At 38.1% G+C, this 13,335-nt stretch overlaps 1 protein-coding gene across 1 annotated transcript; it reads right to left on the bottom strand.

Moving 5' to 3' along the window:
- Positions 1–2,023: 2,023 nt before the first annotated feature.
- tmem147 (transmembrane protein 147) lies at positions 2,024–12,637 on the bottom strand. The gene is made up of 8 exons (XM_028470689.1): positions 12,545–12,637; positions 11,154–11,256; positions 8,460–8,529; positions 7,889–7,954; positions 7,608–7,744; positions 5,859–5,943; positions 5,611–5,732; positions 2,024–3,503 (listed from the first exon to the last, which is right to left on the bottom strand). The coding sequence occupies exons 2-8, from the start codon at positions 11,228–11,230 to the stop codon at positions 3,383–3,385; spliced, it is 678 nt and encodes a 225-aa protein (XP_028326490.1). The 5' UTR covers positions 11,231–11,256; positions 12,545–12,637; the 3' UTR covers positions 2,024–3,382.
- Positions 12,638–13,335: the final 698 nt, after the last annotated feature.

The raw sequence follows: 13,335 nt of genomic DNA, 5'->3' as shown, positions 1-13,335 counted from the left end.
AGCCTGAAAATGACCAATAACTTTGAGATAACCTGATCTCATGCATATATAAAATCCATGCTTGTTTTTTATACATTGGGGATCTATGAGGTAAGGTGTTAGTATTATACATATATACATCTACAGTATTTTCCTGGAATCTACAATGTCAGCTTAAGGCCATTATGTCATTATGTCTTGGAATGACCAATGGTAATGTTTCCTAGCCAACAAACACCAACTGTATACAAGTATCTGTGCTAACAGCAAAGTCCATTGTTGCATTTCAATAATAGGAGCTTTGTTGACTCCACAGACTGGCTCAGAGACGGACCAATGGTCAATTTACCCACTCAATGACCAAAATACTAGAGGTGTAATCACAATATACATAACTGAACCCATGGTTGGGAAATTGATATAAAAAAACCATTTCTGACAAAAACATGTTCAAATTTTCCCAATTTTTGGGGAAAAAACAAGTATAAGAAACAAGTCAAAGGCAGATATGAAAGCACCGGACTAGTCCCAGACTAACATTAGTATTCCAGCAAAATCTCTGGGGCCTGTACTACGAAGCTGGATTTCCTCTTATTGCCCTAACTTCCGGGATTTACTCGGTGTGTGATGTTCAATCACCATGGTAACTTAGGCTGAACACCTACCCTGGTTGGGACAGGGTTTAATGCTGGATAAGATCTGAGCGAGTACAAAAGTCCCACCCTTTTACTCATTAACAGTGTCAGCAGCTTCCTACCTACATTCCTTCCTTCCTGCTTTTTTTGTTGTTGCAGCAACAGTGTTGTTTTTGCCTGAATTATGGATTTTAATTTGTCACATTTTTAAAGAATTATTCCTCAATTGTGACGTAAGTTGCTCCGCACAGTTTCTGTGTTTGCGATTGGTCTGACACTGCCATCTCCACCCCTGTCACAGGAGCGTCCCTCCCTCCCTTATCTGCCCTGCTGCTTGCTTTGTCTTGTGCTGTCTTTTTGTCAGAATCTAGTTGGAGCATTTCGCTACATCTCTATCCAAAACCAAAATTATGGAATGGATCAGCTGATCTCTCAATGCAATCGACCAATTTTTTTCAAAAAAGGGATTGGGCAGAGGTGAGCCCGCCTGTCTGTTGGGGACATGGGAGAGAGATTGGAATTATGATAGCAGGTATGCTGCTGATTGGAGCTGACAACTGCCACTAAGCCTCTCACATAGTGGCAGCAGGAGAGGTGCTGCACGCGCGCCCCCCCCCAGCGACCGACTGCAACTCCAAAAACACAAAAAATGACAAAAAAATTCTAAATATTCCACAAAAACAAACAAAATCACTCTTAAAATAAAGACAAAGCCCGTCAGTCTTTCTTGTATTAATGTTTCGATTGGTCTTTATTCTAAATGCTGATATTAATGTTGATAATGTGGACTTTGAGTCAGACAATCACATTTTTGTGCACCCCACTCTTATAAAAGTTGCCCATCCCAGTCATAGTCTCATTTACCCAAAGGTACTGGTGTGTGGATTTAGAATGCAAAGGGTCAACATGCAACTTCTGCAACTTTAAGGTTTAAATCCAGTGTTTTCGAAGTTGCCTTAATTAGATACAATGTTGTTCACAAACAAAAGTAATGAAGGTTTAGGGAGAACATGCAAACCTGACAGAAAAAACAGTTAATCATGAAACTGGGAGGCAGCAACAGTGATATATTGCTTACGCTGTAATACGCAATGCAATGAAACTCAATAGATCTCACTCTGATCATCCCCATCAGCTCACTATAGTTACTAGCCCTGATCTATTGGGACTGTTCTGATGCTGAACTACTCATTCCTCTCAATTATAAAGGAGTCCTGCAGAAGAACATCAGCATAAGCCACAAGCTGCATTTTTAAAACCCACACTGAGCAACTTGTAAGTGTCCCAGTCAGAGCTCACACTCAACAAATCATTAGTCATTCATTCACATCAAATGTCCTCTGGGAAAATATTAATATATCAATATCTCAGTTTGTCATTACTTAGAAAAGCAATAATCATATATGATCTTCCAATTTCAAAAATGACTTTATTCAAATAAGGAGTCAAAGTGTGTGCTCACTGGTTTTTCTTAATGACTTCTGTCCCCATTTAACTGGTTTATTGGAATGATACTGCAAGGCCACAAACAACTCCGACTTTTTAAAATCATAAAAGTAGAGATGATCGCTAACCGATTCATATTACGAGGTGAACAGATTCACTGTCACGGAAACTTAGTTATTACATATGACATTGAACCAAAAACAGTGGTGGCCCTGCGTTGTGGGGTGCCGAATAATAAAATTTGGTAACTGTTTCTTGGCGGACATATTTTGAACATTTAGCTCATTTTCCTTTTATTTGAGACATTTTCATGTAAAACAGCATGTTCTATATCACTGTTAAAATGTGTAAACATGAAAAGCAAATCTAAATGTAAAAGTAATCACTGGAAAGTATTAGTGGAATTATCACACAGAGCTCAGAAGTTTTTGCCATGATTTCTTACATGTACTAATGCTGTACAAAAGCACATTATAAATGTCTTTTTTTCTTCTTTCAGAGTTCTTTTTTACTCTTATCTCTAACCTTTTTTCCAAAAATCTCCTTTTAGCTGCATTCTCTCTTTGTTCCAGCAGAAAAGTTTCTCAGGCTTCTCTGTCCAGGTAGTTTTGTCCAATGTAACAGTAGAAGTGTGGGAAGACTCCTACTGTTTTCACCCAGGTTTTACCTTCATGTATTTATTTTCTTTAGAAACCAGATTTTCTCAAAGTGGAGGATAAATAAAGGTCAAAACTATTTCATAGGCACAGAAAAACACAGATGATGGAGATAAACTGTTGGATGTGATTAAACTAAACTCAGGGTTTCCTCTGGGTGGAGTAGATGTAAAACAAAAAGGACACAAACATTACAAACCAAACACAGCTACCTTAAGGCTCTGTAAGCTGATGAACATTCACAAAAAGAACAAACAATACAAAGACATTTATTTTCACATGATCAGTCATTCTACAGATTCACCAACATCATGACTTCAATAATCAGAACAAACATCCTACATTAGGTTAAACTAGTTCAAACATCTGCTTGCATATTAAATAAATTACTGAATTTTGTTAGAATTATTCTTTTTTTTCTCTCAAAATTCTGCAGGACCTTAGAAAAAACATCAAATTCAAAGTGATAAAAAAGACATGTTAATAGAGCTGATGTCACAGAAGCCTTCAGCAGCGACTGACAGATTTGCAAACTGCTACCTGCTGCTGGTTAAAACCAGTCAGACCAGTCCCAACTACTTACTATCAACAATCCCTCCCCAGCTATGAGACAGGCTGTATGATCCTGGTGCACGATGCGGACCAGCCTGGGGTGCTGGGGGTCACTCAGTTGCTATGAACCAAAGTGACAAACAGAAAGAGTGAACAGAGAGAAATGGCTCCAGTCAGCACGGCTTTGACCAACAACACGGTCCAACTGCCCAGCAGGAACACATGGATGAACAATCTGTAGACATAGGAACAGGAATCACTCACCACAAGAAAACTACTCCTAATACTGAACATTTCAAACAATGATTGATTTTTTTTGTCCATTTTTCAGCATGCTGTTGGAAATGCATTCGAGATGGTCATAAAAGACCTTTCAATGTATGCCTTACTGCCATCTGCTGGCTGTATTAGCCAAAATGCACTAGTGCACAATTGCACATATTGGGTGTAAGGCTGCATGATTAATTGATAAAGAGCGTTTTCACAGTGCATCACCAACCCGAAGTTGCTATCTTGGAGATATGCAGCAGGTTTACAAACAGTATGCACATGAGCAAATCCCAAAATTTTGAGAGGAAGTGGTGAACTATTGCCGTGTTTTTGGCTGTATTAATAGGTCAGACCGTGAAAAACATTTGAAGTTTTATTGACTTCTAAAACTAAAACAAATCAGGAGAGTAGTGACATGAGACTAGCTCACTGCTCTTGTTTGACCGAAACAGTGTTAGCCCCTCAATGCTAACCGCCTCATCTGGAATGGATGGTTTCAGCCACATTTCTGTGAGAAATATAGCGCAGCAGTCCCTCATCTCCCGTCTTGCATTTAAATCCAGCTTCAGGTGGTCCAGTTTGTTCTTCAGGGAGCGGACTTTAGAATGCACGATGGAAGGAAGCGGCGTTCTGTGAGGATTAGCTTTTAGCTTGGTTGCTAGCCCCGCTCTGCATTTCCGCTCCTGCTTCCGATCACACCGCTTACGGCTCCTCCGCTGGTGGACACGGCTGGTACGAGGCTCCGTGGCTTCACAGGCTGCTGGATGTAGCCGGCGTAGCAATCCAAAGCTACATAGTAGGTCCAGACTATAACTGTTTGAATTGCCTAAATCTACTATCTACTATTTTATACTAACTACGCTGCAGGTTCACTGTGAAATTATTAGAACTAACTGAGTTATCTGCCGATATACAGTATATCCGTTGCTAACATGAGCCTCTGCAGCCGCAGCCAACCTCCAAACTTCCATAAGATTTAAGGGTTTGGTGAAATCAAGTATGTTGACGATATCAGGATACATAATAGACAAAGACTCTGGGTCGTCATTGATCTAAGATGAGGAAGCCGACTCGTATGGATCTGCACCACCAATAAACCGTGTTTTTTACAAATATCGTGCCCTTTTCTGCGGATCAAGTCCTTCCCCGTATGCCTTTGCATCTATAATGTATTTTGAGGAACTTTTCTGTGGTTTATCCATCACAGAGTACACTTTTGTGAGCCTCCAACATGTAGTATCAACAGCCACTTACCTCCAACATGGCCGCGCATCCGGGTAACTGCCCAGAAAACCCTCTGTAAAATCTAAATTTGATTATTTATTGAGGGCGATTTTTAAGTTAAAATCAGAAAATTAATTTTTCCATTTACGAGGGTAAAAATGGCACTAGTCTTTCTCCCCGGGCCGAGGAGGAAAAGGATTACAGATGTGATGGCATTCCACATTGCTAAGAACACGGTGCCTTTACAAACTGTTGAAAAAACTGGTTTCAAACACGTTTAAAGTGACAGAACCCCCACTACAACCTCTTCTTTTTACAATATGAATTTGTGAGGTTCTTTAATGTCAGTTTTTTTTCTCTTTGTAAAAACCCAAAGGAATTCGTTTTTGATTGGGCAGGTTGTTCTTTTATCAATCCCACAGAGGATTTAACATTGTTTAGTAAAGCTTTGCAGTTTTCACTTTTTTAATTAAAAGAAAATACTTTTAATAATTTAATCCAGTGTTTTTTATTTTATTTTTTCTAAAATCGAAATCTGAAATGGAGTTTTCAAAGTAAAAAAAAATCAGGATTTTATTTTGAGCTAAAATCGTGCAGCCTTAATTGGGTGTGACATTTTTATGATCATGGTAACATATTGAAAACCATTTTGTAGAGAAGGTAGTCCAGTTAATGAAGAGACAAAGCAGTGAAAACAGCAGCTTTGGCTCATAGAACTACAATGAACAAATTAATATTCCTCACTACTATGTTATACTCATAACATTTAATTACTCCATGTTTTTTGCATCCTAAACTGTTCTATTATAGTATCTGTTGTAGTGATGTGTTAGTGTGCTGACACTTACTCCATTAGGAAGCCTTTGTAGACGGACAGAGCCAGCAGCACAGTAACGGGCAGCCTGAAACTCTTAGGAAGGTCATATCTGGTAAACATCCACACCACTGCTGCCATGGCGATGTAATGAACCTACAAGCAGCAGAAAAACACACACCACTGCAAAAGAAACCTATTCACGTACCACTACAGTCTTTAAGATGAGTGTGCTGTGGTGGACGATCCAACCAGGGAACCAGTTAAGAGAGATCAACTCACCAAACTAATGTTTGAGTCAAAGCTCATCTGAATGTATTTCCAGTCAAACTCAATGCCTCTGGCTCCGACCCACAGAGGAAGACACCTGGACAGGTAAAGGCAGTCATTAGCACAGCATTAGCATCACTACATTAGAGCATTCTCACACACAACAAATGGATTAAAACAAACTGTGTGGTTCCTTTGTTTAGCAGGGAATAATGCAATGCCTACTACTAACTATAATTAGGGCTGTCACTTTAACACGTTCATTGCAATTAATTACTTACAGGAAAAAAATAACTAAAAAGATGAATGCCATTAAACGCTTTTTTTTTTGCCCTCCAAACAGCGCGGCATCATAATACTGATGCAGCTAGCACAGACAGCGCTAGCTGCAACCTGCTACCATGTCTCCAATCCACACTGGACAAGATGACAGGGTTCAGAGTTAAAGTGAATAAGTCCATGACTGACAAATGAACAAAGTCAGTGGGTAAATATTATTATATAATATTATTATCTGAAGGAGAGAAAAAGCAACAAGTTCAGTGTTCAATAATAGTATTGTTCAGAAAAGTGTTCTTACATTTATGATGCGTTAACTTATAGCACTACATATGGATATGATGTTTTATTTAGTTTGTTTTTTCTATTATTTGGAGATTGACAAAAGTACACATCAATATTCTGATGGTCTAAACTAAAGGTGTCAGCAGCACTTGGGTCTATAGTCTCACATACAGCAGGATGTAAATGATTCAGGTCTGTTAAAACAATAAATGACTTTATAAAGCCACTTTGTTATATAACAATCATTTGATCTGCCACATTAATGTAATTAATCTAAATGAAAATACAACAAGTTGAGGGCTTTTCTCCACAATAATTTTTAGGCAATAAAAATTAATTAGATGAATTAATCGTTCAACTTTTTTAATCTCCTGACAGCACTAACTATATAAATAGTAAAATCATAACAAAAATCATTTGGAAAGTATTTTGAGATCAAGGTTCTTAAAGGGTCCATGTTACACTAAATAGACTTATGTGCTTTAAACATCATAAAAGTGCTATTATGGCTTCATACACATGTCCAAAGTGTTTTTTTATTGATTCCCTCAATCATTAGTTAGATTGATTTGCTCCTTTCTTACTGCAGGGTGAGCACAAACACCTCGCTCCAATTTGATGACGCGTTCCCACTTCGATGACGACTGAGCTGGAGAAGCCACGCCTCCAGGAAGCTCTCTGCTGTAATTGACATGTGAACAGACACGCCCACGAAGCTGAGCATTTCAGGGTCCTTCACGCAGTGCTATGTATGTATTTTCTACAGTCTATGTATGTACCGGTGAACGCCCCGCCCCCACGCTCTGTCTCATGTTTATAAAGCAGCATGGGCTCGGCTACGGAGTGGGTGGAGGTGGGCGGGCCGTCTTCTGGCCCTACGTCATCGTACGTGGAGGAGGAAGTCAGTGTCCCGTCTATAGACACGCCTACTCATGAATATGGATAAGTCGGCCAAAAATCAGCCTGTTTGTCTAGAATTGCTCAGAAAGTGACTTTTCAGAGGCTAAAACTCTGGAAAACAGGCAAATTTGGGAAAATGAACCTCAAATACTATGTTTTTGGGGTTCTTTGACCTAATGGAAATGGGTGAAAAATAGCATGATATGGGATCTTTAAACATCTGTAAAACAGAAACCTCACAGTATGACGGCTGTCGACTAAAACACTTTTATTTGTTTGCTCAAACTGCCTTTGTACCTGGACATCACAAGCTCTGCCGTAGCCCAACCCATCGCAGCCACCATGATCTTATATTCTCCTTTTCCAGCATTACGAGACATGACAAGATGTAGACCCAGCAGGTCTGCCAGGTCCACGGTGGCCTTCATGAACTCCTGACAGACAAAATGACACGCAGACATCAGCAACTAGTTACCATTTTGGACTAAAATGTTTTCAAAACACTCCTGTCCTGTTTATCTCATTTATCAAATTTCACACACACATTGTGGAGTTTGCTGTAAAGTTACATGACTCACCCCAACAAAATCATAAACGCCTGCTCCACCTTCCCATGTAGGGAAAAAGGTAGCCAAGAACAGCATCTGTAAGTTAAAGAGACATAAATAACACAAGCACATGTACGAAACAAAATGAATAATGACTGTGCATTCATTTATGTCCAAGGGTCATCAGTGTTCATTTTGTTAACAAAAAAATTTCCACTACATTTTTTAATATCTTTTTTTTATACAATAACTAGATTATGACTAATTTAAAAAATACATGTGAACAAAAACTATATGAAAATATAATTCTATTTTGTCAACTAATAAAAACTAAACTATAATTTCATCACATGGGATGAAATCTAATCAGAACTCATGTGATCATTTGCTCTTACAATGAGTACATCAAATCAAATGTGTCTGTGTGTATTTAAACACATTTATACACCCCATATTAGGTTGATACATGTTAATTGAATCTAAAAAACATCTTATCATTTATATCATAGTGGACTATATCTATATCAGGTTTAAATGAGCACTGCTGGTCATCAACAGAACAGAAACACAGGAACAGATGATTGACACACACATTGCTCACCTTACACAGCTGGACAAAGAGGTAGGTCGCGCCTGCTTGAACACACCTCCAGAAAGCATTGTACTCTGAGCTGAATGTTGGACACACACACAGACACACAGACATCTCAAAATTCAAGCTAAGTGTAAGTTCCTCATTAACAGGGATGTAAGATAGGATTAGACACTGTGACAGATCAGTCACAGTGTCTAATCAAGTGTAAACTAATCTAATAAAGTGTAAACTAATAAAACTGCTATAGTCATCAGGACAATTCTTACACACAACACATGTTGATCATCATGATGAGAGCCAGGAAAACCTTTTGTTTCTTCTTAAATAATTATAATACATTTATTAATCGAGCACTTTCAGTCAAAGTGCTTGTACGAAGGTTGTAATCTGATCCCACTGAGACAACACTGCAAAGTAAATAAAAACATTCCATAATGAGATTCCAACAATTACTACATCAAAACCAGGAAAAGGTCACACTTAGTAGATGCTAGAAAACAGTTATGGGCTAATAGAGTATCCAAATCAGATGTACAGCACACGTTATTAATATCCATGTAATGTGTGCAGTTAAACAAAAGCTTTGTTTGATCTAATCATTTACCTCACGTTAGTAGCAGAGGGTGTCACTTAATAAATCAGCTTTCTACAGATGATTCTGTTTGCATTCATGACTTTGTTACAATGTAAATTTAAAATTAAAGATCATTAACATCATACCTTGACAGCTACTATATTTCCACTAAACTTGTCAGTGAACCCATTGACCAGTGTAATGCTGGTTTGAAAAATAAGAAGAAAAAGCTAAAATTAGCTGTACACTAACACTGAAATGTAAGATTGTAGAAAGTCTCCAAAACTGCAGCATGATCAACAAGAGCAACAGGGATGCTATGATACATTAGCATAAAACAGAGCTGTTAGTAATGTGTGGCTTCCTCAAAATTTTATTTGCTTTGAAGCAGAGATGGGCAATATGGAAAAATAATTCATATCTTGATTTTATCATTTAGATTATAGAGACTATTTATCAAGTTATTCACCACTAAAACAATCCAATTTACCTAAAATGAAAAAAAAGATAAACACTTTTACAAGAAAATACTGGGTCACAGAAGGGAAAAAATGCCACAAAGACCATTTTAATCAGCAGCAGCACAATAACATGTTGTGCCACTTATGGCTTTTTCCTTCATAAAGGATGAAATGTTTGAGTAGATTCTGTAGCGTGGCTTCTTTCAGTACAGGTCTGAGTGGCTGAAATCACTTTTTAGTGCATTGAGTCATTCAGCATGTGGCCCCTTTAAGAAAGTAGCAGTTTGGGGGGGGGGGGGGGGGGGGTCACATGAGTGACACGTAAACAGAGCTCTGTAGCTGCTGTGGAGCAGCTCAGAGTGTTTGTGATGTTACAGAAAATAAATACATAAATATCTCAATATTTTCAAGCTACAGTATATCACGATATATGAGAGATGATGCTTTGATGCATACAATCAAACCACAATGGCAATATTCAATACATATTGATGTTTTCTCTGTGATGTAATTGGGGTTTCCCATAACTATTATAGCATAGCGTGTTACTGTCAACATTGTCCTAAGTTATATTTATTGTAACACAATTCTCACACAACATTTAATATCAGTGGACAATAACCCAGAAATCTAAAGTCCACGCTCACCAGAAATTCTCGTGGTGAAGTGACAAAAGCACATTTAAGACCTATCTGATCTGAATTTAAGACAATTTAACACTTTTTAAGGCCTTTTATTTGTAAAAAAAAAAAAAAAAAAATTGAATACTTTTTAAGGACCTGCAGTCACCCTGCTGTGTGTATGAGAGACACAGGTGAGGAAAAGGAGAAATGGATGCGGATTTGCGGCCAATGGAAATAAATGTATTGCTATTTTAACGCAAAATGAACTACTGTATATCGATATAAACAATATTGTCCCGTGTGATATCGTGCTTATAAATATATTGATATAAATTGAAATATTGATATATTGCCCAGCATTACACTGTGTTCTCAAACGTCTCTCAGAAGTGAGGGGGTTAAACAAAGGAAACAATCTGCACTAAGCCACAGCACCTCACACTATGCGCGTCTGTGCACTGATGTTGTCTTTGATGTGTTCGTACTAGCAAATGGTGGGATTTGGTTCTGGGAAAAAAGACTTTAGATGCGCTGTGCAGGGGCACCATGGGAGAAAAAAATGCAAACTGCAGATGCTTCATTTTAATCTTTCACAACAATAAATCATCAAATCGCACATCCCTACTTTGATGTTGCATGTCTGTTATATAATGAGGTAAACATTCATTGTCATAAGGACTTAGCATTGTCAATGAGTGATTGCTAATACATGACCAACAATAATTTCACCTATTGATAGGGAAAACAACGGTTTTCACTTTTTGTGCATGATGACTATAGACTAAATTACATTTTTATCAAGTCCTGGCCTTGTAGCAAACAAAGAAAAAGAGAAAATACAATGTTTTGTTATATTTCATCAAGTCAGAATGAAACAATCCAAAAAACAGAAACAAATATGATGTCTGCCGTTACTTATTAAAACCATCCAATCGTCCTGAAACAATGTATCATGTATGATCAAAGCCAACAGCACTAAGCACTGATGTTTCACTACTGTGTTGTATTCTCATTCATCTCCCAGATTAATTCACACACTCACAGGCCGCTGCATTTGTATGTGATGAAGTAAGGGAAGTATGCCAGGGCGATGCAGTTCCCAAAGTGAAACAGAGTCATCCTGTCTGGTCCCAAAAAGCAGCACCCTGTAGAGGAAGATAAAAAAAAAAAGTTCTTATTTACCGTAAATAAACAAAGGCAGTTGCTGTCAATACATAACACGTATCCATATACAAGCATTCTATCTGTACGCAACGCCCCTCATTGGCCTGTTTAGGTAACATGATAGGTGCACCACGTGACCTAAACTGGACAGTCAGACGCTACGCACTAGTACTTCCATTTGTATGAATACGTCAACTACGTTACGGACTCACTAACCGTAACCCTAACCTACGTTCCGGACTAACTGTAACCCTAACCTACGTTCCGGACTAACCCTAACTAACCCTAAACCACGCTACAGACTAACCCTAACCTACGTTACGGACTAACCGTAACTCTAACCTACGTTACAGACTAACCATAACCTACGTTACAGACTAACCATAACCTACGTTACAGACTAACCCTAACCTACGTTATGGACTAACTAACCCACGTTACGGACTAACTAACCCCAAACCACGTTACAGACTAACCCTAACACTAAACTACGTTACGGACTAACTAACCCTAACCGCAAAGAATGGCCACGTGACTTCTTGTAATGTCATCTTTCGTACGGATAGAATGCCAGTATAGTGAAAAATAATCCGGTGGGTGTATGGATAAGTATTACGTACGAGGAGACACTTCCATAAACAAACCAGACCTCTGGTAATTACAATGAAATGTCAGTCATATCATCCATTCATTTATTTTTAGACCCTGTAAATAACGTCTTTAATTACATACAAGTTAAAGAAAATGAAAAAGCTTTCCATGCAAATACCTTTCCTATTATTGTAATTATGTTATTTAAGGTCACATATTTGTCCTTATTGTTTCAGGAAACGCACATTACACAAAAGTTCAGCTCAAACAACAACGTAAATATTTGAACAATAAGACAGACATGCTGTAAATTCTCTTTTATTTTATTTTTAGGGGAGCAAATGACATTATATTTAAAAAGAAAAAAGCAGCGCACCGACTTAGATACACAACACCTCCGGGTTGTTACAGCTCGGTAAGGGCTCTATGCGTGTTAGAATGATTCAAACATGTGAGGATTATCTTTAAAGTAATCAATACTAAGCTCATGAGCAGGCGGATCTACGTCATCCACACACGCGCTGCCATGCGACGTCAACGAAGCTAAACGACATTTCTTAACCGCATCTGACCGAACTAATGTAGCGGAAAACTATGGTGAGAACACATTACTACTGACAAACAGAAAAATAAAGACATATATATGTCATTATAGTTAACATTCATGAATACACTCACCGACAAGTCTGAGCTCAACGGATCACTGACAGACGGAAGTAGTTAAGGTTACGCCTCTAAATGTGTCCGACACTTCATCTGTAGGAACGAAACATTGGTTCCGGATGCTGATCCTCAATTTTACACTTTGTTCACCTCGATCTAATGTCCTAATATTAAGCTGCATCTATTTAACGTTAGTTTAAAAAAAAAAAAAAGAGTTTTTATTCAAAATTTAGGTAGATTTGTGTCTTTATTTTTCAATCAAAAAAGTTGTTTCAATGAAAATAAATTCAATAAAGAAGAAACCTTTTCAGTTAGAGACAAAATTGTTTAAATGCAATTTATAATTTACAAATATTTGTTGGATATTTTTGATTGAAACGATTTTCTTTGATTAAAGTGATTTTTTGTATTTGAATATTCTTTTGATAGAAGCTTGAGTAATTAAGACACGTCTACCTATATAATTTAAGTGTCTTCAAACATAGCATTGCATAGATTGTATCTTCTGATCGAGAGTTTGGGGGTTCAATCCCATGGCTATACATATCTATTTGTTGAAGTGCCTTTGGGCAAGGCATTAACCATAAGTTGGTCCCAATGGTCGACTAGTGCCTTGCAGCTTTGTCCTGTTGTTGTGTGAATGGGTCTATGAGCTGATATTATAAAGCACTTGTATGGGTGCGGTAGGGCGTTGGGGGATTGGGGGTGGTGCTGTTTGGCTGTCTGGTCTTGCGGTAGTTTGGTGCGGGCATGTAGGGGAGTTGTATGTGCCTTACGGTCTGGCAGATCTACATCGGACCTGTGCA

The sequence above is a fragment of the Gouania willdenowi genome, chromosome 16 (assembly GCF_900634775.1).
Source record: "Gouania willdenowi chromosome 16, fGouWil2.1, whole genome shotgun sequence".
Taxonomy (NCBI): domain Eukaryota; kingdom Metazoa; phylum Chordata; class Actinopteri; order Blenniiformes; family Gobiesocidae; genus Gouania; species Gouania willdenowi.
Note: the sequence above shows the minus strand (reverse complement) of the source record. Positions and strands in the feature narration are given on the sequence as shown.